Source organism: Pogona vitticeps, chromosome 6, assembly GCF_051106095.1.
Source record: "Pogona vitticeps strain Pit_001003342236 chromosome 6, PviZW2.1, whole genome shotgun sequence".
In the NCBI taxonomy this organism is placed as follows: Eukaryota; Metazoa; Chordata; class Lepidosauria; order Squamata; family Agamidae; genus Pogona; species Pogona vitticeps.
In genome coordinates this window covers 27,335,973-27,363,779 of record NC_135788.1, presented here as the reverse complement: position 1 = coordinate 27,363,779, position 27,807 = coordinate 27,335,973, and the positions used below count along the sequence as shown (strand labels likewise).

The 27,807-nt window shown below is 39.6% G+C and overlaps 1 protein-coding gene across 6 annotated transcripts in view; it reads left to right on the top strand.

Annotated features, from left to right (window-relative positions):
* Positions 1–27,807, top strand: part of ICA1 (islet cell autoantigen 1) — a 73,336-nt gene that overhangs the window by 23,675 nt on the left and 21,854 nt on the right. For all 6 annotated transcript variants that reach the window (XM_073003235.2, XM_073003230.2, XM_073003231.2 and 3 more), the window contains exons 7-9: positions 20,357–20,482; positions 20,649–20,747; positions 24,113–24,210. In XM_073003235.2, coding sequence (XP_072859336.2) covers positions 20,357–20,482; positions 20,649–20,747; positions 24,113–24,210 — 323 coding nt within the window. The remainder of the gene's footprint in view (positions 1–20,356; positions 20,483–20,648; positions 20,748–24,112; positions 24,211–27,807) is intronic.

Here is a 27,807-nt window from a genome sequence, read left to right as displayed (position 1 = left end):
ATGTAGGAAACGACAGCCACTTTTTGTGGCCTTCATAGATCTTACAAAGGCCTTTGATATGGTTAGCAGGGATGGCCTTTTTAAAATACTTCCCAAGATTGGATGTCCACCTTGACTCCTTAACATCATCAGGTCCTTTCATGAGGAAATGAAGGGCACTGTAGTTTTTTATGGCTCAACATCAGATCCCTTTGACATCCGAAGCAGAGTGAAACAGGACCGTGTCCTTGTGCCAACCCTGTTTGTGATTTTTTTTTGCTGTCATGCTGAAGCATGCCTTTGGAACTGCAACAGAAGGTGTCTTATCTCCAGATTAGATCAGATGGAAAGTTATTTAATCTCTCTAGATTGAGAGCGAAGACCAAACTCCAACTGAAATGCATGCAGGACTTCTTCTTCACCGATGATGTGGCTGTTGTTCTGTGGCCCATTCTGCCGAAGACCTCCAACAACTCATGAATCGTTTTAGCAAGGCTGCCAAGACTTTGGATTAACAATGAGGCTGAAGAAAACACAAGTCATGGGCCAGGGCGTGGACTCACCTCCCTCTATTACCATCTCCACACAAGAATTGGAGGTTGTTCATGACTTTGTGTACCTTGGCTCAACAATCTCTGACACTGTCTCCCTAGATGTCGAGTTGGATAAACACATCGGGAAAGAAGCTACCATGTTCTCTAGAATCACAAAGAGAGTATGGCTTAATAAGAAGCTGACAGCATATACCAAGATCCCGGTCTATAGAGCCTGTGTTCTGACTACATACTCCTGTACTGCAATGAGTTCTGGACCCTTTGTGCACGGCAGGAGAGGAAGCTGAACATGTTCCATATGCGTTGTCTCCAACAACGCATATGGAATGCATATGCAATGCATATGCGGTATCACCTGTCAGGACAAAGTTCTAAATAGAGTAGTCCTAGAATGAGCTGGAATTTTTAGCATGTATACATTACTGAAACAGCGACGTCTACATTGGCTTGGGCATGTTGTGAGAATGGCTGATGGTCGGATTCCAGAAGATCTCCTGTATGGACAATTAGTGCAGGGAAAGTGCCCCAGAGGGAGACCACGGCTGCGATACAAGAATATCTGCAAGTGGGATCTAAAGGCCTTAAGAATGGACCTCAACAGATGGGAAACCTTGACATTTGAGCCTTCAGCCTGGAGGCAGGCAGTGCATCATGGCCTCTCCCAATTTGAAGAGGCAGTTGTTGAGCAGGCCGAGGCAAAGAGGCAGTCCCAAAACCAGCAAAATCAGGGAGCTGGACAGGGTACAGATTGCATTTGTCTTCAGCGTGGAAGGAATTGTCAGCCACATTAGATGCTGTTCCGAGTCCTCTATTCAGAGCACGTTACCATAGTCTCTTGAGATTGGAGGATTCCCAATCTATCTAAAAAATAAAGAAACAAAATGCAAATAGTCCATGTTGTCCTAAGAAAGCTATTGGTGGTTAACTACTTCCTTTGATTGATTTATCTTCTGACCCCACCCTCTTAAACTACCTGTGCTTAAAAGTATCAAGTTACAACCCAGTGAAACAATATGAATAAAGGTATATGGAGATAGAGAAATGGCATGTGTTGGAGTGAGCATAGATACCAAATCTGTATATCTAGGCCATATGGTCTGCCGTCATGTCTGATACTAGGAAGGTTATGTTTCATCCAAAGGTTTTTGCCTGTGTTAGAATTCATGAAACCCATACTCTTTTGATGCAAGGCAACAGAGGATACATTTAGGTATTAAGGAATGTCCTGGCCAGTGATACTTAAGATCCCTGTGTGTTGTGATATCTCTGTACCATCGCTGCTTAAAACAATGTAAATGCTCATGCTCTATTAGCAATGCCTTAAATTTAACACTGAATTCTAAAAATATAAAATCTGAAATATACTGTAGATATTTTAGCCATTGCACTGTATCTCTGTGATGTGTTTGTGAATGTGTTTTATTAAGGTCACTAGCAGTCCTGACAAAATTATTTGGAATTAACCAAATAATTAGATTTGTTTTATTTTAGCATATTTTTGCATGTATAAGACACACATCCCTGAAATCAACATTTTAAACATAAAACAGAGTACATTTTTATTTAGTAATTAGGTAACATTTACATACCAGTATTGTCCCTGTTGCATCTGAGTACCGCATACATGCTCCACCTCCAACGAGGTGTATTCCAATTGGTTTGTACAGCATCAGCTGACGTCAGTTACATAAGGCTCATGATTGGCGGAAGCTAATTCTCCTGACTGTAGGAAGCTAAGCCTTCTGATTGGAGCCAGCCTTCTGATTGAAGGAAGCCTGTTTGCAGAGGCAAGGTAGGGACAGTTTTGCAATCCTGTGGTTCTTTCCTTGGCTTACTTCCATGTATAAGACGACCCTCAATTTTTAGTCTAAAGATTTTAGACAAAAGTATTGTCTTATACACGGAAAAAATGTGGTATATTGTTTTTATATTTTAACTGTATTCTGACAATGTAGTTAGAAGATGGGAAGAATTTGTGGCACTATTTTAAATGCATTCAAAGATGACTGTACAGAGAAAATGTCACTCTCCTGGTGAAAAGTACAAATTCCAAATCACTTGAATTTGAGATGTGGTATCAGCAGAATGACAAGAATCCTACTGCCAGTTTATACTTCCTAAAGGGAACATGCATAAATCTTGATAATCTTGTGGAAGCTGCATGGTCGCAGGGTGCCCCCAAAAGAAAGGAATGGTAAACCACTTCTGAAAAACCCGGAAAGGCTCACTTAAGTGAGAATTAAAGTTAATGGCATGTAATGAGGTGCTGGCTGGAAAGCTAAGTAGTTTAGGTCTGTGATTGCGGAGGCAGAGTTTGAGCGTTTGATTCCACACTATGCCTGCTGTTAATAGAGCCAGCCTATGTGACCTTGGGCAAGCTGCACAGACCCTGGGTGTCTCTAGAAGAAGGGAATGGTAAACTATGTTCTCTATCTAGAAAACACCGAAGAGTGTCTCTATGAGTCAGAATTGACTTGATGATGCATGATGATTATTATGATTCATGAGGTGCTGGTTGGTTCCATTTGCCAAAAGTATTTAAACAACTTCCTTTGTGGAAGTATAAATCAAGAATAGGATTTTGGCCATTAGCAGTAGTTTATTTGTTTTTCACAAGAATTTGAACAAATACTAAAATTGTTGTTACTGTTATTTGAAAACTCTAGTTTTTATGTAAGAACTTTAAAAAAATAAAACTTAGGAAATCGTTTATAATTATTTTTATAATTATTATTATTTTATATAAAAATAGGAAATCGTAAATACCACAGTAAGTGAGGGAACCAGAGGATTTATAGTTAGAGAAAGGATGAGGTAGGCTGGTTTAATCTGATGCCTGTGGCCTTTAAGACTCGGTCAGTGTGAGTCTTTTTAAAAAGGCAGCTGTATGGGTTACAGGGTATGGGAGGAAAGTAGCCTCTAATTACTGCTTGTAAAACATTGGTTTTAGATATGGTGTATCCTATACATATCTGTGTTGCTTCAAAGTTGTTGCATACAAAACTGTTTATACACAAAACATTGTGAATTCAACTTAAAATTTGTAATTAAGACTGTGTTTTGGGCCAGAAACTGCTTAAGCATGATAATGTTGCAGAAAGATGATTTGTGGCAGGATTTCCATGTTTCTGAAAACAGATTTCAAAGGAATCTTAAATCCTAAGGATGAATCACTAAATATAGCAAGTTAATTTGCAAAATTCTGGAGGTGAGGCATTGCTCATACAATGAGATTCAGATGCTCACATTAGTTAATAAGGTCTGTCTTCCTATCATGGATTGTCTCTAACTTCTGTTTCTGTTCAAGGGCGTCTTAAACAGAAATGATTTGGAGATTAGGGACAAAGGTTATTAATGATATAACTATGGATGGTTGGCATAACTGTAGTTTTTACCTGTGTCTTTTTAAAGAAATATCAGATTTACATTCCTTGGTAGGAACAAGTGTCCTTCCTCCCCTCATTCCCTGCAGACATCCAAATTTCTGGCTTGATCTTTTGTTGTTTCAAAGGGATTGTGAGCCTTTTGTTTTTTAGTATGCAATTCTGCAGTGTGCCATTGTGTGGCAGTATTTTACTTAATCTTACAACATGGTAATTTTATAGCACAACAGAACTGAACAGTATACACCAGCCTTTGCTCAGGAGGTTGAACTAGTGCTAGGAAAACAGAACCTTTTAAGTTCATAATGTCACTGCTGTTAGTTAGTAATCCTGAATTCAGTTTCATGACATGACAATTTTTATTATAACATACATGGGGGAAGAGGTGATTTGATCTTACAACGTTTTTAGTCAAGACATATTGGTAAATATTTCAGGGTGTTTTTTTATGAAACAATTTGTTCTCTTACGAAAAAGACCTAGCCTCATGCTTTGTCTTTTCACAAGCACAGTATGCACATAATTGTAAAACTGGGGAACAGTAGTGCACTAAAGCCCACTGATGTCATTCGGATTAAGCACACCTAGTTCAGTACTGTATAATGCATATTTTTTAAAAATAGAAGCTAGATCTGAACGCACTGATGCAGATAGGTTTTTTGTGTATTTTTTATGTTTGTGACTGAACTTAAACAACTGAGCTTATGAATATTTGTTCTCTATTCTGTTTTTAATATCTTTTAAAATATTTTTACAGCCAAACACAGAAACATTCTGCCAGGACCAATGCCTGTTTGGCAAGGAAGGAGTTAAAAAGTTATGGTGGGGGGAATTAGCTACTTGAGTCCTGACTGACAGGGTCAGAAGTTCAGATTGCCCCTGATCTGGAGCTGATTCCACCTTTCAAGACTTATTTCAGGACCTGGGCTCAGAAATCCTGAGACAGTGTTTACTGAAAGCATTCAGGGCTGGGGAAAACTGCTGTGTGCTTTTGTAATGCAGAAATACTTTGAATATGCCTTACAAAATTGTATGGTAATTCCCTGGAGATACATGGCAAAATGTCCCTTTTCTAGAAGACTGTCACTCCATTACTTTCTTAAAAGCCTAGAGTTGGGGTTTTTGAAACTCTTCAAAGAAAACCTGTCTTTTGACTGTTTCTGTGGTCTTTCATTGCCCTCCAAACATCTTCCTTCCCAGCCCATGAAGCTACAACAATGTGCCTACTCTGCAACCCTCTTGCTGGTAAGCCTATTCCACACATGCTCAGTCTTAGACCAAAATCACTGTGTTACCCTTTTGAAAGGCCTTTTTTTTTGATAAAAAGTTTTTCAGCACCTGTAGCTTGGATTCTTCCCAAATTGAAAAAAAAAAGCAGGCGGGGCCAACCATTCTCTTTCAAGATAGGCAAGATTGGTCTTTTCAGTCTGTAAGAGATACAGTATTTTAAATCTGGGGACATTTTGGGTAGATTGTTTCTGCACGGTGAGGCGGTTTTACTTTTTAAAAAGTCATAACTCAAAAACGCTTTGTCCAAACTTCCCCAAACTTGGCACAGAGCAGAGTGTCTGCTACATTTGTGCCAAAATCCAGTTTCAAAGTTTTTTTGTTTGGGCGTTCCCCATTTTTAAAATTGCCTTGTAGAATATTGGTGCTGTGCTGCACAATAACATAATAATGCTAAATAAAATGTAAGCATTACTTAATGAGGAGTTTTCATACAGTTTTGATGATGTAAGGTTTAGTTTATGTTTAAATACAACAAATAACTAATTAGAAAACCTAGAAGCAGCATTTCTATACATTGTGTGTCTCCTCTCTTTTAAAAATGCATGTAAGTCCTCTGTTCTTTTTTTACTATGATTTTACTCACCTCTTTCTGTTTCTTGGACAACCATCAATAAATGGTTAAATTTTCTTTCAATTGAGCATATCTGACAGATGGGAATTTGTTCATCCAGCAGAGCTACCATCAGTCATGTTTACAGAATAGAAGGGAGATGACGTAAGCGGTTAGCTGTTTTTTTCATACCTGTATAACATGTATGTAGTCAACTCACCCTTATTTCTGTCAATCAGCCATTTTATTAGTGGGGTCATTAATCATTCTTTACCAGTAGTTGCCATTTTAAATTTTGCTATTAACAGTTATATGCAAGAAGTAAATTTGGATTTGGGTGCACTTTTCAGCATTATGAGAATGTCAGAGTGTTCTGATCCTTGAAATTGTGAATATAAATGTGGAAAAGGTCTGAAAATAAAGCTTTGCAGCCTTTCAGTGCATTTGGGGTGGAGATCAAGTAGTTATCCAGCATGCGCCCTCTGTGGTACTTCTTTGGTTTGTGGCTGGATGCACCAGTAACATGTTAGACAAAGTAAATAAGTATATGCAAATTAGAAAAAGGAACTTCTTTTCTTCAGAACTTCCCAAATGTACACAAGAGTACAGTACAAAGAACTGCTTTATGGTGGGAGAGCTGTTGTATGATAGAGACCTCAAGGGCCACTGTTTACTCTAATGGGTATCCTTGCTGCAGAGAAGTGAGAAACTGTATTTAGTGAGGGACTATACGTAGCTGTCGAGCAGAGACTGTTTTTTGTGCCGAAGGCTTATGGATCAATCCCTGACATAATTAGTTATTTAAAAAGCCAAATAATTGCAGGTGATGTGGAAGATCTGAGGTGGAAGATCTGAGACTGTGGAGATACTCTTAATACTGGACTAAGGGGACAAATTATCTCACAGCCTCTCATCATCCTGAGATTTCATGGGAGGGTTTGTATTGTTCAGGACCTTGAACATATGTTTATAGACTACCTGTTTCTCACAGTAAAATACCCATGGAAAAACATGCGATGGTCAAGTAGCCTTCTGGTATGGCGCTTGATTCTGTAATAAATAAAGTTCTGTGTTGGTGACGGAACTCTTATCCACACCCACCACTATTAGATGACTTTTGCTTGTATAACCCAGTGATAAAAGCAAGGTTTATTTTTTAAAAAAAAATCTACAGTAGTTATATTCATGCTGAAAAGACTAAACTAAAATAGTGTTGTGCCTAAAAAGATTCTGTTTGTATTTTATGGGATTTTTATTTCCAGCAGTGGATTTTAAAGCATGAACATCTCTACCTTTCTCATTATTTTTAAAAATGTTATTCCTTTGCATAATTTGCGGTTGTGCAAATTCTCTGACGAGGCTTAATGAGCTAGGGTTTTGTTCCCACAATTTTTTTTCTATGCCAAAGCTCATGTGAATTCATTAAAAAGCAAACACACACACACACACACACAACAAAAGACTTAGAGCTCAGTGCTTCTTTTTAGAAACGGAGCACAGCTCTCTGTCAGTATCGTTCATCAGATTCTTTCCACTCCACAGGGTTGCATGAGAAACGGGAGACTGTGAATCTCTTCTTAACTGAAGTGTGCCCAACCACCAGTGTGATCTTTCACACTCTGACTGCTATAGGGAAAAAAAATTAGAAAAAGCGTTTCACTTTAGAGACTTTCAAGGCTTTTTTAAAAAAACAACAACACTGGATATGTAAATTTTAATTGTCAGTTAAATTTAATTGCTTCTTAAAGTACTGTATTATATTATGGTCAATAGCAGTCTAATTTGCTGTCAGTATATATTAAATGACTAAGGGTCCAACTGCATTGCAGTTTATACTGTGATTTGTACTACAGTGGGCACAGTTAAATTCTATGTATTTTCCATTGATTACATGATATACAGCTACATGGGGATTCACTGCTTTTTGTTCAGACTAGTATTTTTTAGCAGCAATTTTGCTTGTGTTTGCCTGTTTTGGTATCTGGTTTGTTTGATCTCCAGTACAGGTCTAAAAGGGCTGTGGCAGGTGTGTCCTAGGGTGAAATAGATGATGAGGCATCTTTTAAAAAAATTGCAAGTGATGTAGTGCTGAATTGATATAGCATCTTATGAAACTGCACTGATTATCTAACATAGAGCTATTTAGAAAACGTTTTCAAGAAGAGGCAGGAGGCACTCACTTGAGGCGGGTGTTGTACTGCCATACCATCACCCAGCAGAATGGGAACATCCCTCTCAAGTGAGCACCTGTTGTCTCTTTTTCTGAACAATTTTTAAAATGGCGCTTTTCAAATATAGCAGTATGTCAGATAACCACTGTATTTATTTTATTTATTTATTTTATTTAATTTATATCCCGCCTATCTAGTCACGATGGACTACTCTAGGCGGCCAAGTAGTTTCACAAGTTGTTATATCAACTCAGTGTTTTCACTTACCTGGGTTTTTATTTTTTAAGAGATGAAGAAAATGGTGATAGTAATGACAGACGAGTGTGGACCACCTGTGATCTCGATGAGAATTGTAGCAGTTTGGGGTCTTGCCCTGAACAATTCCTTGCATAATTAAACATTCTGTTTGAATTGGCCTGAATTAAGCTGGGACAGGCTATCTAGTTACACACTAAAAGATCAAAATTACTGTTGTTAAAAGATATGTAAGTGTGGATAATAGGGATGCCCTTCAAATAGATAATGAACATACAGTGGACCCCTCTACGTAAGGAATTAATCCGTATTGGAATGGTGGCTGCAAGTCGAAAAGTCTGTAGGTCGAATCTCCATTGACGTACAATGCATTGAAAACCGATTAATCCCATAACCAGCGGTTTTTATTCTATTTTTGTTCCATTTTGGGTTTTTTCTGGTCTGTAAGTCGATTCTCCGGCTGCAAGTAGAATCTAAATTTTGCAGCCAGAGGAGTCTGTAACTCGAAAAGTCTGTAAGTTGAGCCGTCTGTAAGTCGAGGGTCCACTGTATAACCTCATCTTAAAATACATTGCTTATAGAAGGTTGTAGTAACTGTAGACTAAGGAACACCCTTGACTGCTTTCCATCCTCATCTTCTGCATTTTGTTTTAATAAATAAAAATTAGAAAAGATTATTTGAGCATTGCTTTTGGGAGCAGTACTTTTAGATTCATGAAAAAAAATAAAGTAGTCTTTTTGCAGCATTTTATGCTATTTCAAACTGTGCCGTATGCCTGCTGGGGTAACTGGGACACTTTTAAAATTTTAGCATACCTGAAAATTCAGCAAATACATGTTTTACATGAATGTCAGACGTTTCATTTTAACAGTCCCTCATACATTTTAATAGTCAACCTTGTAAAATCTCTCAGGAAGCAGTGATCAAAAAAACGATTCAATATGACCAAGAGCTGCTGGATGCGATCAATTATGTCTCAGATTAAAAAGACAAAACAGGAACAAGCCTTTGTCACTATAAACAACCCCTTTGTTTGCCTCTTACTAGCACAAGCAAAGTCAAAAGCCTTGAACCACTGGCTGAAATCCAGTACTAAGCTACAGCTACAGTAGGCCCATTGAATTAATGGAACTTACAGAGGAGCTGACTCACTGAATCCCCTCTGATTTGAGCCTACTCTACTTGTGACTTTTGTTTGACAGTTCTTTCAAGATTAAAAAAAAAACTAAGATCATGGCCACTGGTCCCATCGTCTCCTGGCAAATAGAAGGGGAAGATATGGAGGCAGTGACAGATTTTACTTTCTTGGCCTCCATGATCACTGCAGATAGTGACAGCAGCTACGAAATTAAAAGATGCCTGCTTCTTGGGAGGAAAGTGATGACAAACCTAGATAGCATCTTAAAAAGCAGGGACATCACCTTGCTGAGGTGGTCCAACAAAGGTCCGCGTAGTCAAAGCTATGTTTTTTCCAGTAGCAATGTAGGAAAGTGAGAGCTGGACCATAAAGAAGGCTGACTGCCGAAGTACTGATGCTTTTGAATTGCTGGAGGAGACTCTTGAGAGTCCCCTGGACTGCAAGGAGAACAAACCTATCCATTCTGAAGGAAATCAACCCAAGAGGAGAAGGGGACAGCAGAGGACGAGATGGCTGGACAGTGTCATTGAAGCTACCAACATGAATTTGACCCAACTCCGGGAGGCAGTGGAAGGTAGGAGGGCCTGGCGTGCTCTGGTCCATGGGGTCACGAAGAGTCGAACATGACTTAACGACTAAACAACAAAAAGTTGTGACTTACTACTGGATTTCAGCCATTATTTCTTACTTTATCCAACTGGGAAACTAAGGTTGCCAGCTTTTTTATTTATTTATTTTTTATTTTATTTTATTGCCAAACTGGAAAACAGTGATTTCTTGGTTTATCTGAATATGGAAACAATCGCTGCCAGCTGCAGAACATGTCAAAATATAAAACCAGTTTAAGACTTCCATTTAATATCCACTGGTAATCATAGGCTGTTATAATTTTGGCAATTATTGAGTCTAATACCTGTGTGGGTGTAGTGTTCCACATAGTGTTGAACTCAGAACTGTGCAAACCAGAGATCACCCTTTTTGAAGAAATTAAGCTTTCTGCTTGCTCAGTGAATGCCTGATTGTGCAAGTGGTAGGAAAAGAATGTGCAGAATAGGCCATTACACACACAAACAGGATTCTGGACATAATTTCTTGATTTAGAAGAGAAGCTATGCTAAAAGACTTTTCTTTTGTGAAAAACTTGTATTTTGCATTAAAAACCGTATTTTGCACAAAATTAGAAGTTTTCTGTGCAAAATATAAACTTTTCTGCACAAAATATATGGTTGTTTGCACAAAAATCTGTTCTGCACATTTTTCACACACACACACACACAAATGCCAAAATGCAAACATTGCATGACAATTCTCAAAATACCCAGCAGGTATAAAACTGTTACGCTCTTTCAATCTCCCTTGTACCAATGAAATAAAGAAAGATTGACATCACTGAAAGTCTATTGAAAAAACATATAGAAAAACTATAAAAGTATGCCTAATTGTGTAGTCGGTTCCCAGATTAGCTTAACCAGTTTTTATGTATATATGGCTGTTCAAATGTCATAGAAACATGTGAAAATCCTGTGTTGGTCTTCGGAGTAGGACATGTATTCTCCAAGTGCAAGAGAAAGAAAATGTCTCATTCTTGCACATCTATGTTTCTTTGAAATATGCGATGGTCCTTTAAGAACCTGAACCTGGGGTCATTTAGCTTGTTGCTTTCCGAATGCAACAGTCTGCAATTTTTGGACTTTAAACTTTCATGGAGAAATTTGGCAGGGAAATTTGATGTGAACTGGATATTTTTAGAAACCTGGTTCAGAACCCTAGAACTCAGTAGAAGGTAGAGATGATGGGAGTGTGATTATTTCCTTTTCCCTTAGGATAAAGATTTTTATATAAACCTTATTCATCTTTATCTGACTCTAATTAATATATAAATTGTGATCTGATAGTATTTTTTCTTTGCAATTCAGAAAAGAATCTAAATGAATACAAGCAAAACAATACAGTGGTGCCTTGCAAGACGAGTGCCCCGTTTAACGATGAAACTGCATTACGACAAACTTTTTGCGATCACAAAAGCGATTGCTTTACGATGGTTTCAATGGGGGAATTTCGCTTTGTGATGATTGGTTCCCTGCTTCGGGAACCAATTCTCGCGAAACGACGATTTTCGGCCAGCTGATCAGCAGTTTCAAAATGGCCGACGGGCAAAAAAAAAAAAGGCTCCCTGCTCTTTTCTGGGATGGATTCCTCATTGCACGGGCAGTGAAAATGGCCGCGCTATGGAGGATCTTCGCTGGACGGTGAGTTTCAAGCCCATAGGAACGCATTAATTGGGTTTTAATGCATTTCTATGGGCTTTTTAATTTTGCATTACGATGTTTTCATTCTACCGCGATTTCGCTGGAATGAATTAACGTCGTAATGCGAGGCACCACTTTACATGTATTGTTTTCTGTCCCTGGGAGGTCTTTCCAGCTGCCTCTGCAAAGGGGCTAAGAGCTAAACCCAATTTTAGCCCAACTAGAGTAGACCCACTGAATCAATGGGGCTTACATGTTAAAAAAACTGCATAATTTTTTTTCAGTTCTTTTCTGTCTTGACACAAGATCATGGGATCTGAAGTACCATTAAACCTTTCATATAGTTTGTTTTTAATGATGTGTCTGAGCAAGATTTGTTTCTTCTAAGCAAAGCTGCACCAAACCTGGCAAAAACTGATGCCTTTAGCAAACTGGTAGTAGCAACAGTGTTCACAGATGGCCCTCAAGACATTTCTTTTTCTTTTTCTCTACTGTCTTACAGGTTCTTGATAAGAATCAATGGAATCTCCCCCTGACAGCCATATATCAAAAGTAAATTAAATGAAGAAAAATCCCCATATATTGTGAATTGCTTTACAAGCCTTGTTGCTATTTTAAAGTTGCAGTGTGCTATTGAGTAAACCTATGGAATTTACCACATCAGGCATATTAGCTCTATTCGGATGTTCAGCTTGAAAGCATATGTTCAAAAGGTAGATCTGCTGTGGACATTCTGGTAAGCCCCACACCCCATGTTCCGCATCTAAAAGGTCATACAGACCTTAACATGTTCAGTGCAAAGTCCTACATAGCCTTGTAAGTGCATTCAGCTGAATGAGCTTACAACTTTTCCATGATCAGCAGCTCTGTTAAGAAAAGACTGCTAATGAGTCTTGGTAGAAACATATTTCCTCAGGCAAATCTACATGCACTAGTTTCTCATCATCACCTTGCTATACAACCAGATAACTACGGTTCCTCTCATATTGCCCTCCATCCACATTATTCTGGTTCATGCACAGATTCTGACATCAGCGTGTAATCGCATAAACATTCAAGAACTTCCTTTTTATATTGCAATTGGAAGAGATAGCTCTACTTTAAGAAATGGTCCAGTTTTTCTCATTGTAGAATGTATACCCAGTTTTCTTCAAGCATTTCTGTTATGGGAAATATGCATTGTAATATAAGATTATCAGAATGTGTCACAAGACTAAAATTCAGATAGCCCTGTAAACAAGGTCAAATTGGGTGGAAATGTTCTATTGAAGGAGAGGCCTTATGGTAATATTTGTTAGTCTCAGAGTCAGCCTCAGAATGGTGACTTCCTTACAGGAGCTTGCATGCATATACTCCAACAGGCACAAATTTCCTTGTATAGAAGTTACAGTCAGTATGGAGTGACAGAAGTTGACACGAATCCAGACCATCACGTCATAGAAATATCCTATTTCTGCCTAGTTTGATACTTTGTTTGGAAGTTATAAATCAGGACTTTTGTATACTGAATTTCATTTTACATAATGTCATTATGTGCAATGTTAATTATAAGATGAAAGGATATTTCTCCACAATTTTCTTTGGCAGCCACAAAAAACTGGTATTGTCTCTTATTTTACTTAGTCTCAAAAACTTGATAATATTGAGCAGTGATTTGAAACTGATTTCCCATCTGATGCTTTGTACAATACTTACTTTGAGATATAGTAAGTCCTTCTGTGTTTCTTGGCGCTTACTGTCAGGTAACAGGGCGTGGGATTCTTTACAGCAATGGGGAAAGACCTTCTTCCCTACAGAGGTTAGTGGAGTACAGGTTCTGTCATTTCTTGCCTTTGGGATATGCTAACTGAGCCTGATATGAAGTCTGCAGGCTCAACAGATTGTCTAGCCCTGGTTAACATACAGACATACTGCCACATGATGAAATGCAATTTGGAAGTATTTGGCTAACCAGAATAATTTTTCATATGACCATGGTTTTAACACTATGGTTGGTGTGATAAACAGCAATGCAAAAGGTTATTTGGTTTGAAAATGGCATTGAAATAAGATTTAAGTTTCTAATCTCATGGATTATCACTTCATTAGTTGTACTGAACCCTTGTCTGATGTAGATTATTCTAGCTATTAGGGGTCAGAGAAAACTGGCCGACCACCATATTACTGTATCTCAAGTTATACTGTGTAGATTTTAATTGCTACCTAATTTCAGAGCCAGTCTTTGCTATAAAAAATAGATCGCATGCTTGTTTTAAATATAGCCTGCCTTGAAGTGTATAAACTCTCCAGAAGCCACTTCCATTAATCTATATTAAGTAGTGGTTCCCAGACTTGGGTTCCCAGTCATCTCCCATAATCATTGGTGACTGGCCAGGTTGACTGAGGATTCTGGGCATTCATTCGCATCTGGGAACCCATATTTGAGAACCAGAGATATATAAGCTTAAATCCAATTGGTAATGCCAACTGGAGGAGACCCACTAAATGGGGATTTACACAAGAGTCTGCTCCAGCTGGGACTATGAATTAGGTGAGTGTCACAGTACAAATAACAATACATTTAAAGGATTAAAATTGTAATAGCAAAATTAACCAGTTGTAAGGACAAACAGTAACTCTAGAAAGGATGTACCCTGAGAAATGACTGAAATCCAAATTGCTGCTAAATCCATTCCAAAGCTGCAAACTAACAAAACCTCCTTAAAACAAAGCATTAGAGCAGTAGTTCCCAACCTTGGGGAACCCAGCTGTGCTGGCTGGGTTTCTGGGAGTTGCAATCCAAGAACATCTAGGTTGTCCAAAGTAGGGAACCACTGTAGTAGAGGGGAAATGTTTTTAGGGTTGTTGTGATAACTTACAGTAATGGTGCCAACCAGCAATGCATTCCACAAAACACTGGTTAAATGGGTCTGCAGGTTTTTATTATACAGTATTTATAGTAGTGGTGCCAATCAACAATGCATTAAAAAAAGAAGAAGAGGAGGAAGAGGAGGAGGGGAAAAATGCCCTCTCCTTTGTCCTCAACTACCTAGTTCTCATAGGCATGTATGTAAGAAGGGGTTTGGCTACTGATCTCGATAAAAGGAGTTCTTCAGCTAATTCAAATAACTGATGTTTTAAATATTAAGGTAAGACAAGCACATCAAATTGGGCCGAACATGTACCAACAGCTAGCGTAGCTGATGCATTATAGCTGTCACATGATCTGGCCATCTGGCTTCTAGTAATCAAGCAGACACAGTCTGTATCAGCCAAAGCTTCTGAAACATCTTTAAAGCTAGCACCACAGAGAGCTTATTATAGTGGTCCAGCCTAGTCATTGCTAGTGTGTGGATAACTGTGGCTATGTCTGTCACTATGTTATTGTTATAAGCTGAGAGATCCCTCCAGCACCATTTTAGCTTTAATTTGTTCTGAGTCTGGGAAAACCCAGAAACTAAATATGCTAAATTAATATGCTGAAGGAAATAATTATACCGTGTAGCTTTAGTTTAATCATGGTTAGCAGTAACACTTAATGCAAATAGATTTGTTTATGATGGGAAAAGGCAAATGAAAGAGAGTGTGCGTGACTACTAAAGACACATTTCATTTTTTAACTGTGGTTACAGAATCTGTGAAGTCTGCTTTGGATCAAGTAAGCTGTGACTCAAAATGTGACATTTACATTTCTTGTTCTTTGTTTTTGTTTTTGTTTTTTGTTTGTTGTTGTTGTCTGAAGACCCAGATATATTCTCTTAATAGGCATGGGCCCATACTGAGAGCTGTTCTGAATCCTCTACTTAACATTGTGTACTGCTGTGTTGGACGCATAGCAAGTTCTGCTTCTGAGTTAACCTCTTTTATCTTCTGAACAGAAATCAGAATCCATCATTTTAATAATGCTTGATCCTAGAGCTTTTTCTTCTCTTGGCAGAAGAGAATGTTTTAGCATTTGGTAACCCAGCAGTGAACTAAGTATCACACTAACCAGTATTGACACAAAAACCATATGGTCTTATATTACATACGGGTCCAGTGTTATCCGTAGTAATTATCTATCCCCTAAAAGAGAAAATAATTGTGCCATTCCAGAAGGCATGCTATTTTTCTAAAAAAAATAAGAATTCTAACAAAAATAAACTAAGCTAGCTGAAACAAGCTTGTGAATAGATATAGCTCGGTGTTTTCAGACAGGATTCGAGATTACAGGACAGTGGTTTAATCGTATTCCTCTCAAAGACAAAATACTCAAAGAGCGCTTACAGTTAATGCCCATTTAAAGCACACATGTCTGATGCATATTAAGCTATTCAAGCAATGAAATCCTGGGCATATGGGAGGAGAATGCTAAAAATGTTTTGATTTTTTTGAAGTTATTGTTTTGGCTAGACAATACATCTTGAAAATGAAACAGTGGAGTCACAATTACCGTCCTCTGCACTCTTCCAGGATGTGCATGGAAGGGAGAAATGTCAGCTCACATAGCTATACTTTATTTTGCTTTATGTCTTTTTCATGTTGTCATACTAACTAAAACTACTTTTAATTAACATTCTTTGTAAAGATGGAGTCTGGTATCAGTAATGGATTGGATGATGGTGAACAAGCTGAAACAATCTGGACAAGTGAGAGGTGTTCTTGGTCTGTCAGAAGACAGATCAGGGAACAGGGATTCAGCCTGTACTGGATTGGGTCATGTTCCCTCTGTAAAGCTAGACTCCTAGCTTAAGTGTGCTCTTGACTCAGCTCAGAGGGAGAAAGATGGTTTATAAATGGCATCAATCCATTCATCTGCCAGTTGTGTTTTGCCTCTGGCAGCAGAGGCTGAAGTATGAATTGTTTCTTACATACCGTATTTTTCGCTCTATAAGACGCACTCCCCTCCAAAAAAAAAGTGTGGGGGGAAGTGTTTGTATCTTATGGAGCGAATACTGTAAAACAACGCTCCCCAGGGCCCAGCGGGGGGATGGTGGGGGCAGCCTCGGAAGGGCCCGAGAGTGCCCTCCAGGAACCATTGGGGGCTCCACCCACCCACCCACCCCCGCAAGGCTAGTGGGGGTGAAATCATGACCTTCCAGGACCCTTCTGAGGCTTGGAAAACCTCAGAAGGGTCCTGGAAGCTGGCAATTTCATCCCCGCAAGCCCAGCGGGCCAAAATTGCCAGAATATTTTTTCCTGTTTTCCTCCCCTCAAAATGAGGTACGTCTTATGGAGAAGTGTGTTTTATGGAGTGAAAAATACGGTAAACGTTTTTAGGACTAGAGTCTAACTAGTGAAGAGAGTATGGAGAAGGGAGGCAGCATGCCCCATCAGTTCCTCCTAAAGTGTTACATACTTTTAAAGAAGGAAGAGTGTAACTACATTGCAGTTTACCTCATGGGTTTGTGTTGGAGTTGGCATGATTAAAATTGAAGTGTTTACCTGTGGCCACAGGATATAAGGCTAAGTGTGGAAAAGCCCAATCTTTCTTCAAGGACATTGATTTCTTTTTGTTTAGCTGTTGGGGTGGTTTAAATACAAAGAGATGCCAATTCAACTGGCATCACTTTTTCCCTATTTTCTGTTGTGTGCTACCCATTTTGGTCCAAAAGAACAGTTATGAGCACATCCCATGGTGACAATGACATCTTCGGTAGAGCAATTCTTCTTCGTGGTATCTGTGAATCACACTCTGGGTGATCTGCGCCTGCGCGGAGCCTCATTGGAAAGCTCTAGAGCTTCTGCGGTAGCAAAAAACACATTAGAATAAGGCCCCTGCCCCCTCGTATAAGTACCTTGGCGCCAAGGCTCCCCTTTCAGTTTCTTTCAACCACCATGTTGAGAGCCTCATAGTTCTGCTTCTGTGAGTAAAAGAGAGAGTTCATTCTTGATTCCTTCCTGTTATCAGTTTTTTTCCTTTGAACTTTTAGATCATATTCATTATCATCAGAGATTTTTTCGTTTCTGCTTCGCTCGGCCTCCGGTCGCAGCAGCACCTTCCCCATCATCGTTTTTTCTCCTCAAATTATCTTCTCCTATTCATGGCCCCTTTGGGCCCTGTTAAACACTATGTGGTCTCTGATAACAAACTACCACTCTCCAATGGCCACGGCAAATGTCTTTTTTGCTTGGGAGAGGCATACCAGACTTCCTCCTGCCAGCATTGTAAGAACTTCTCCATTCTTGCTTATCCAGATTAAAACTCCGTCTTTGGGAACAATCCCTTCAACCAACCAAAATGGCCCAACCTCCTTGTAAGGCCACCTTACAAACCAAAGCAGAAGACTCCTTCTGAAGCTTCAAATCAACATCCATTGACCACACCATCCCACTCTGACACTCCATCCACTTCATCTAAAACTTCAAAAACCCATAAATTGAAGCACTTGATGCCGAAATCCTTGATATCGAAGCCCTCTGCTAATCGTCAAATGTCCATTGAAGCCTCTTCAGTTCCGAAGCCTTCTCCGCCTAAAAGACCTAAACAGCATAAATCTAAAGCTGCAGTCATCTCTCAGCAGCCTCAACAAACCGCCAAATCAATCTCTATTGGTTCACCTTCAGACAATGACAGAATCCCCTCTCATCAACCCTGCTCCCAATCACCAGAATGGGATGACAGAGCCGATTGATTAACATCTCCTTCCAGTCCTCAACACTCTGTTCTTTTGAGCAACCCTTCTGTAGTTGCTTCACTTGACAGGGTCGATTCCAAACTACCTACAAAGATTATTCACTATATGGGCACATGCATAGATTCCATACAAGCTCATGCCTTTCTTTCTCTAGACAAGAGAGAAAATCTCATCACATTACTTCACGTTTTCACCCCTCATGCTATGGTACCCGCCTTGACTGTGCAACATGTACTAGGCACCATGGCCTCTGTGACTTCAGTAGTGCAGCACGTACGTCTCAAGATGAGATCTCTTCATTCGTGGTTTCTCACCCTCTTTGACTTGCTTACAGACCCTCCTCGCACTCTTTTAAGGGTCACCCCAGAACTCATCTTCCAACTTCAGTGGTGGCGTTTCCCTCCCAACCTATCCATCGGGGGGGCGTTCCGACGACCACGACCACAAATACAGGTCACCACCAATGCCAGCCTCACAGGCTGGGGAGCTCACTGTAAAGCTCTCAAAATCCAGGCCAAGTGGTCTTCCAGAGAGAAATTGCTTCACATCAACAAATTAGAGCTGTTGGCGGTTATAAAAGCTTGGAAAGCTTTCAGAAATCTTCTCGCTAGCAAGATGGTACAAATTGCCACTGACAGCACCATGACGATGTACTATATTCTGAAACAAGGTGGCACCCACTCTCCAAGTCTCCTCTATTTAGCGGTCGACCTCTGAGAGTGGTGCCTAGCACATCATATCTGCCTCACGGCTTTACACATTGCCAGCCATGACAACGACTTGGCCAATCTATCCAGCCACACAAACTCTCAAGCTTCCGACTGGGACTTAGACCAATCAGTTTTTCTTCGCCTATGTGAACAGTGGAGCAAACCAACTCTCGATCTCTTCGCCTCCCATGTGAATCGGAAGTGCAAACGCTACTGCTCCTGAACCAGCATTGGCAAACACTCCCAAGGAGATGCATTCATTGCCCGATGGCCCAAGACCCTCACTTATCTTTTTCCACTGTTCCACTTCTCCACAAGGTCGTGGTTTGCCTACAACAAGACAAACCCAATGCCATCGTTATAGCCCCTTGGTGGCCAAGAAAACCCTGGTTTCCAGTCCTTCACAGTCTCTCATTAGATATTCACCACCTCCCTGAGTGGACCTCTGTGATTCACACTCTGGTTGATCCGCACCTGTGCGGAGCCTCATCTGAAAGTTCTAGAGCTTCTGTGGTAGCAAAAAACACATTTGAATAAGGCCCTCCCCCCTCGTGTAAGTAACTTGGTGCCAGGGCTCCCCTTTCAGTTGTGTCAACCACTGCTACATTAAGCAGAATGGCATGACAGTGCAGAGGATGGGTGGGATGTGTGAATCACAGAAGTCCACTCAAAGAACTACAATTACAGGTAGGTAACCTGTCGTTTTATAGCAAGATAATTCCCCTCAACAAAGTGTCTGTTGTTTCCCTTCCTCTGATCAAGTTTTTTGTTCACTTATTTTATTTTATTTTTTTAAGGAAGAGAATGCTCCATTGCTCTGTCATAGTGGAATCCTCTCGCAGCGGCCAGTCTGATCGTTTGACTTTATAGTTTTTATACTTTGCCAAGAGTATGTGTGTGAGGGAGGGGTAGCAGCTATGTATACAGTATCTTTGGTGCTATGCAATATTTCATCAGCAGTGCAAATACAGAAAGATGTTGTGTAAGTGTGCACTCAGATGTTTAAGCATGGGAGCATAGTGGGAACTCTAGGTTTGTGGGTGTGATCAGTCTGCTGCAGATTTTACTCTCAGCTTTACAGGAGCCATCCAAAGTGCTATTTTGGGGATAGGTTTCAGAACTTCAATCACACATGTAAAGTTCAGACTAAAACCCCAAGTGGATTCAGTACTGCACTGAACCTGGGCTTCCCAGCCACTCTTGCATGCTAGTTACTGGTGTGGAACTTGCTTTGAAGACTATTTTTCCTCCAGTACTTCTTGGAAACATCTCTGAGAACTTATTAACTGAAAGGTAAGACATATATACAGTAAATAAATAATTGCAAGATCAAATTAAGTTACTAGCATACAATGTGTGGATGATAATTAAGTAAACATTTGGAAATGAGAGAAGCATGCTCAAGAGATAACATTTTTGTTGTCATCTAGTGTCTGAAGAGGTTTTTATTTTTTTAAAAAAGTATTTCCTGTTTCAATAGGTCCAGGCACAAGTTCGGCAATCAAAACTGAGTTTTGACAAATTGAAAACAGATGTGTGTCAGAAAGTGGATCTTCTTGGAGCGAGCAGATGTAATCTTCTATCTCATATACTAACAACATACCAGGTATCCAAAAAGAAATTGTCCACATAAATGCATGGACTTTAGCAATGCAATAAGGGGTTCCTAGCTGTATGTCTAAACCACCTTCCTCCTACTGTAGTATGTGCAGGGAATATTAAGTATCAGTTAGCACATCAGTGTCATGCTCGGTCCTTTCTTTCCATTGCAGACAACACTTCTTCATTTTTGGGAAAAAACATCTCGTACTATGGCAGCTATCCATGAAAGTTTCAAGGGCTATCAGCCATACAACTTCATAATGTTGAAGGTAAGAAACATTTCTCTTCAGGTACTTTGATCTAACTTTTCAGAGTTATTTGGGTAAAAGAAAAGGGCTTCCAAATATCCTTAACAACAGTGTTTTGAGTGTCCATGATAAACAACTACAGCTGTTACCAATTTTTGTAAATTCTACCTTGTCAGGCATTGGTTGATTGGAAAAACTCATTTTTAACAGATTAAAAATTATTTTGTCTCCAGATTAGTGTACAATATTAAAATGGGTGGCGAAATCCCAAGAAAGGTGATGATTTCACAGGATAACATGGGAAATACCCATATGAACTGGGCTATCCGCGCATGATACCCAATCAAATGTTGCTGAAACAGCGTAAGAATGTGTCTTATTGTGGAATGTGTCTTTTCAGAGGCACTGCGCCACAAAGATCACACATGATTTTGCCAGATTTCTTATTTCCAATACAATTAAAATCTATGAAGAACTACCCTACATAGAAAAGGTGACTAATACAGGAAGCAAATAAAAAAGAAATAAAGCTGCAGCATTTTTATAAATCAGGTCTTCAAAAGGTAGAATCATCATTGTCATGGTTGAAACTTACCTAGGTCTTACTAAACTTGCATATTTAATTTTTGTGTATCCTGATACAGTTGTCCCATTCATGTTATCTCTTAGTATTCATTAACTATGAAGTGTGTCCACTCTAAGGGATGAACTAGTTCGTTCATTTAGAGTGAAGTTTAGTCGTGTCCAACTCTTCGTGACCCCATGGACCAGAGCATGCCAGGCCCTCCTATCTTCCACTGCTTCCCGTAGTTGTGTCAATTTCATGTTGGTTACTTCGCAGACACTGTCCAGCCATCTCATCCTCTGTTGTCCCCTTCTCCTCTTGCCGTCACACTTTCCTAACATCAAGGTCTTTTCCAAGGAGTCTTCTCTTGAGATGGCCAAAGTACTGGAGCCTCAGCTTCAGGATCTGTCCTTCCAGTGAGCACTCAGGGTTGATTTCCTTTAGAATTGATAGGTTTGTTCTCCTTGCAGTCTAGGGGACTCTCAAGAGTCTCCTCCAGCACCACAATTCAAAGGCATCAATTCTTCGGCGGTCTGCTTTCTTTATGGTCCAGCTCTCACTTCCATACATCACGACAGGAAAAACCATAGCTTTGACTATTCGGACTTTTGTTGGCAAGGTGATGTCTCTGCTTTTTAAGATGCTGTCTAGGTTTGTCATCACTTTCCTCCCAAGAAGCAGGCGTCTTTTAATTTCGTGGCTGCTGTCACCATCTGCAGTGATCATGGAGCCCAAGAAAGTAAAATCTGTCACTGCCTCCATATCTTCCCCTTCAATTTCCCAGGAGGTGATGGGACCAGTGGCCATGATCTTAGTTTTTTTGATGTTGAGTTTCAGGCCATTTTTTGCACTCTCCTCTTTCACCCTCATGAAGAGGATCTTTAATTCCTCCTCACTTTCTGCCATCAGAGTGATATCATCTGCATATCTGAGGTTGTTGATATTTCTTCCGGCAATCTTAATTCCGGCCTGGAATTCCTCCAGTCCAGCCTTCCGCATGATGAACTAGAATTGATGCTAAATGTATAATTATATAACTCTCTTTGTTCAAAGAAAATCAATAGCAAGTGTTTATATGTGGGTTTTTTAAAGGAATTCAGGACACAGGAAGAACAGGTTCTGCCTTTCTTCTGGAGCTTCAGTTCTAATGCAATCTTGAGACTGAGTGTCATGTTTCAGACATAAAGGGGAACTCTGACTTAATATAAGCAAAAATGAAGTGCTGGAACTAGGGTGTAAAAATATGGTAAGGGAAGCATGCTCAGACCCAGCATTTCTTCCTGGCTTTAAAATCATGGGTTGTGAACTCTGGAAAGATCATTTGAAGTTGCCCATGCACTTAAATCCTTTTAAAAAAGAAACCAAGGCAAAAAGGTGGACCTGGAGGCTTCAAGCTCAGGTACAGCAATAGCAAAGGAAACAGCTGATCGAGTTTCCCTTTATTTCTCCATCCATAATTGTACTTACATTGGCCCAAGTTAATTCTAGAAAGTGTATGGAACCTACTCCTTAAAACCTACTCTTTAAAGAACTGGCTTAACTAAAGGCTCAACATCTAATGTAAATGCGCATTGCTAAGGTTGTATTCAAGTGTAGAATTCCACTGTATTCAACACTATACAGTGGGGTCTTGACTTGAGAACTTAATCTGTATTGGAAGTCTGTAAGTCAAGTCTCCAGAAAAAAACCAAAATGGAACAAAAACGGCCTGTTACAGGATTAATCGGTTTTCAATGCACTGTAGGTCAATGGAGACTTGACCTACAGACTTTTTGACTTGAGACCCGCCTTCCAATACGGATTAAGTTCTCAAGTCAAGACCCCACTGTAACATGTATTGTGATGTGAACTTTCCTAGGCTGCAAGAGCACAACTGACTCAGGGACCAAATCCTAAAATGTTTTGGTGCAGTGATGGCAATTCAACCTCTAGAGTCAGTGGCTGTATCTTATGTAATGCTACTACACCACAATTTTATTTATCTTTTTTTATTTATATAAGGTTGTTCAATACCATTGTTTTCTTGGAGTGGGGAGGGGTTACAGCTTAAATTGATAAAAGCAATATTTTAAAATTACAGTTTGAGGCATAAATAATTCCAGGGAGAATAATAGCAGGTAGTTCAAAATACATAACATAGATAGTGCCTCAGGATGTTTTAAAAAGGGTATTTGAAAATGTCTGGGAGAATGAAAATTTATATGGTGCAGAAGTGAGAATGGCGCCCTGTGAGCATTTCAGGAGAAAGCCCTCTCCCTAGTAGTCATCCATTTCATTTCACTTGGGTGAGTCTCCTAGAACAGAGTCTTTGAGTAGGCTCTTAGCATTTAGCTAGGGTGTGATAAGAGAGAAAGCATTCTTTCAAGTATCCACATCTCAGGGTGTTCAGAGTTTGAGGGGTTAAAAAATCAGACTTTGCATTGAGTCTGCAAATGGACTCCAAGCCAGCACAGGGGATTAAGTACTGAGGTGATAGAATCACACGTTGGAGCTCATGAGGCAATATGTCTGTGTCCACATGCCAGAGTGCCTGTTTTGCTTTTGCAGTTGCCATAATCTCTGTGGCAGCTAACACAGATTGATAGGACTGTTTGCAAATTTTCTGTTCTGTTTCCACTGATGTTGTTATTAAGGACATTTTATTTGCTTTTCTCTTCCACTTTAGGAATTTTCTTTCTGATCAGATTAAAATATTTTCTATCCTTGTGAGTTGTTTGTTTTTATGCAGTTTTGATAAGTCACAGCATGGAAAGATTTTCAGCATCCCCTATTACTGACTTTGCTTTTTTCCCCTCCTTGTATGCGTTAATGGGTAACCCAGAGCCTACAAGAACCTGAAAGTAAACTAGTGGAAAGTGAAGAGAAAGAGGAAGAACTGCAGCTAGAGAACACCAAATCAGAAGATGATCAGCAGAGTCAGTAAGTCATACGGTACACATGTATTGGCTGACTTTGCCTTTTAGATTCAATTTAACTTTGTAATTGAGAAAAATTATTTCTCACTGCAATAAATGCAGTGAGCAAGTAAGGTAGTAATTATGTGTCAGATTTGAGTCAGTGGCTTCAAGCTTCTCTGCCTACAAGAGGTCCTATCCCTACTCCAAGTAATTGTTTAGCTCATATGAATTGCTGCTAAGGAAACTAATGGGCAAAGCTCTATCTGGGGATCATAGATTTATAATCCCAAAGTGCAATAAAATCCTAGACAGATTCAACTTCAGTACATCAAGGAACTAAAAGTTTTTGTGAGCTTGTTTTTTGTTTGTTTGTTTTTGGTATTTTGATTGGATCAAGAAATCTCAGCCTATTTTAATTTTTGTATTTTATTCTTTTTTTTCCTTAAGAGAAGAATATATTTGAAAATTGGAGTGCCTTTTGCTCCTTAAAGGAAGAGCAGGCTTTAAATGTAACTTAACACTTTCACATATCTGAGTGAGGAACCCCAGAAAAAACGTGAGGAACCCCAGAAAAAACATAAGGAACAAACAATGGCCTTTTCTTCTGTTGTGATTCTTACCAGTGGTTCAAGATTTTTACTTCCATATGGGTTTTGGCAATATTGCCAAAATACTGTTCAGGATTTTGCCAGACAAGGCTGCTTATTACTACACACTGCACAGTTAAAAAAAATACTGCATTGTTGTAGTGTAATTCATGGCACTAAAATTATGCACTTTAGTTAAGGAAGGGAATGATAACCTGGCAGTTACAGTAGCCTTTACTGATATTTTCATCAGCGAAACAAGGTTTTCATATGATCTTTGGCAGTATTGAAATTTAGCACTAATCCACTTTAACACTAAACTACTACCATTACAAAAACACTGCATCATTGCAGTGTCACTTGGGAAGGAATAGGTCTGTTAGCCAGAAGGAGGGAGCAGGCTGAAGAGTCCAGTGTGAATGACAGGTGGCGAAAGGTCATAAACAGCATCTGATACCACATTTTAATGTGGATATGACAAGGACAATCATTTTGCTGGAGCTGGGGATGGAGAGGAGAAAGGAGCAAAGCAGTACAGAGCAGTGTGCAGTAATAAACAGCCGTGTCTGGAAAAGTCCTGAACTGGATGTATTTTTCCACAGATGCCTCTTGGCGTAGAGAAAGCATTACATTGCACAGGAAATTACATTACACTATGTGCATTGCTATACTTGGGTTAGAACTGAATGTTTGCCCACTTTTGCTTCTCTTCACTGGTATTTTGTGGAACAGTGAAGCAGGAAGCATCATGTATACATCCTATGGGAGAACTAAGCGCATTTCACTCCAGGCTTTGTCTACCTTGGCATTCCACACAGCACAAAGAGCTGGAACTGGTCCATTGCTCACTTTGAGTACAGATTAAGTTTTGTAATCTATACAGTGTTCGGGAAGTGATCCAGTCCAGCAGTAAGTAATCTGTAAAAGTATATCCTGAGAATGGAGCTCAGTGGGAGTTTAGTCACTTGTGTTAAGAGAACTATATAGATAGGCTGTATTTTTATCTTTGGTAGTTCGGCTGATCACTACACAAGGAGAAAACAAGCAAGACAGGCAAGCCGCCTTCTGTGGAAATACCAAACACTGGGCTGAAGATTTAGGCATTGCTCTAATCTTATTGCCAACTGTTGTTGTGACAGAAAAAAAACAGGGAAAGGACAATTGCTAGCCATAGGGTTTGCTTTGGTTGTTGCTTTTCTCTCTTAGTCCCCTACAAATGTTTTTCATTGTTGGGGGCAGGATTAAGTTGGAGAGCACAACTAACATCTAAATAACATTGTTTGTGTATCATTGTCATTTTGAATGTTTAGAGGCTTGAACAAAGATCTAGTAAACTTGTAACAAGACTCTAAAGTGAGTGGCTTTTCTGTAGAGCTATCTACACATATATTCCGAACCCTCACCTAGTATGGGTGCCACTGGAGCTAGTCAGAATTCATTTGTGTAGAAAATGTTGTTCATGGAAAAGACCTTCACTAGCAGTATAAGACTAATTCCAAGTGGCTGCTCTGAAGAAGCCCTGAAATCTTTCAAGTCAGCAAAAGCAGTTTTGACAAAGAATAGGTTAACTGGATGCCAGCTTTCTTTTCAGCCTGAATGATTAAGTGGCTCAGGACTTAATCCGGATAAAATTTTCCTTCTTCCTCTTCCTCATACTAAAGCAAAAAATGAAAGGATCTCTTGAAGCCATATGGTTTGGGGCACTATCAATTTTCTGTTCTCTTTTCTGCTTTGATTCAGAGCTTCTTCCTAAAAACATCTGTCGGTCCATTGTGCCCTTATTCCTGTTGCGGATCTGAAGCAACAGTTGATGCTGTTCTCAATGTTTGGCTCATGGTTCAGATAAGGTCCCAGTGTGACAGCAGGCATAAGTAATAGCACTGATCTCTGCCAAGCCCGTACATCAGCTGCCATGTAACCAACCCTCTTGCTTATTCAGTGGTTCTGCTGACTACCTCACACAAGGTCAAGGAAAGAACTTCCTATCTTTTTCTAAATAGACAATTAAATATCTAAAGTTGTCTCAAAATCCATACTATGATAATACCCAAGTATAGATTTTGGAATTTGCTCTCTATCAACGCAGCCACCTCTGCTTTTGTTAGAGTTCTCTCAGTGAGGGTGCTTAATAGTTATTTTTGCTGAAAAATGAGCTAGAGTTGAACTCCACGAAAATAGTAGAACTATGCCAATTATGGAATGGAAAGATTTTGACATACATCACATCCTTAAGCTCTTCTCCCCCGCCCCAGTTCTGTTTCCTGACACAATTCTGTTTCACAGAGAATCAGACAAGACTTCTCACATGAAAGACCAAGTACACAATGCTGTTCATATTCTGGCCTTGTATTCAACCAAGACTGTTCCTCCCATTATTGTGCCTTTTCTTCTGGAAATATTAAAATAATATTTCTACCAGTGCTAGCATTACTATTAGCTTGTGACTAACAGCTCCTCATCTCCTGATTTATTGATGGATAATCTATTTTTGTGGCTGGGCACTAATGATAGGAGGAGAGGCATTTAATGTCCCTCGTGGAAAATATGAAAAAAGGGTATTGGAGGCACAACAGCTGCTTCTTTCAGCATTCTGCAGGAGGAACCGCTCATGGATAGGTGACAGTAGTCATTATGGGTGTACAGAATGGCATCAGACAGTGGGTTCTGCTACACATTTTGCACCCACAGCTTATGTGATCCTGAAGTTGTAGATCCCATGCAAGCTTGCTTCACATCATGATGCCTTCTGGTAAGGAAACCAGATTTTCTTTATTATTTTTGTTAGAGTTCTCAGGGTTCTTCCATATGGGTCCTTTCTTCTTCTTTATGTACTGATTTTATTGAAATGTTTCCCTCCATCCATACAACGTTGTTCTTGTCTCAGTACAGTGACTTTTTCCATGACTTTCCATACCTCTTCCTCCCTCTTGAAAGTGCAGTTTATTTTTAATGTTTTTTGTTGCAAGAGTGGTTGTGGTAGTTGGGGTTTAGCACAGTGATGCTTTCCAGTCAGAACCTTCCAATTAATACTC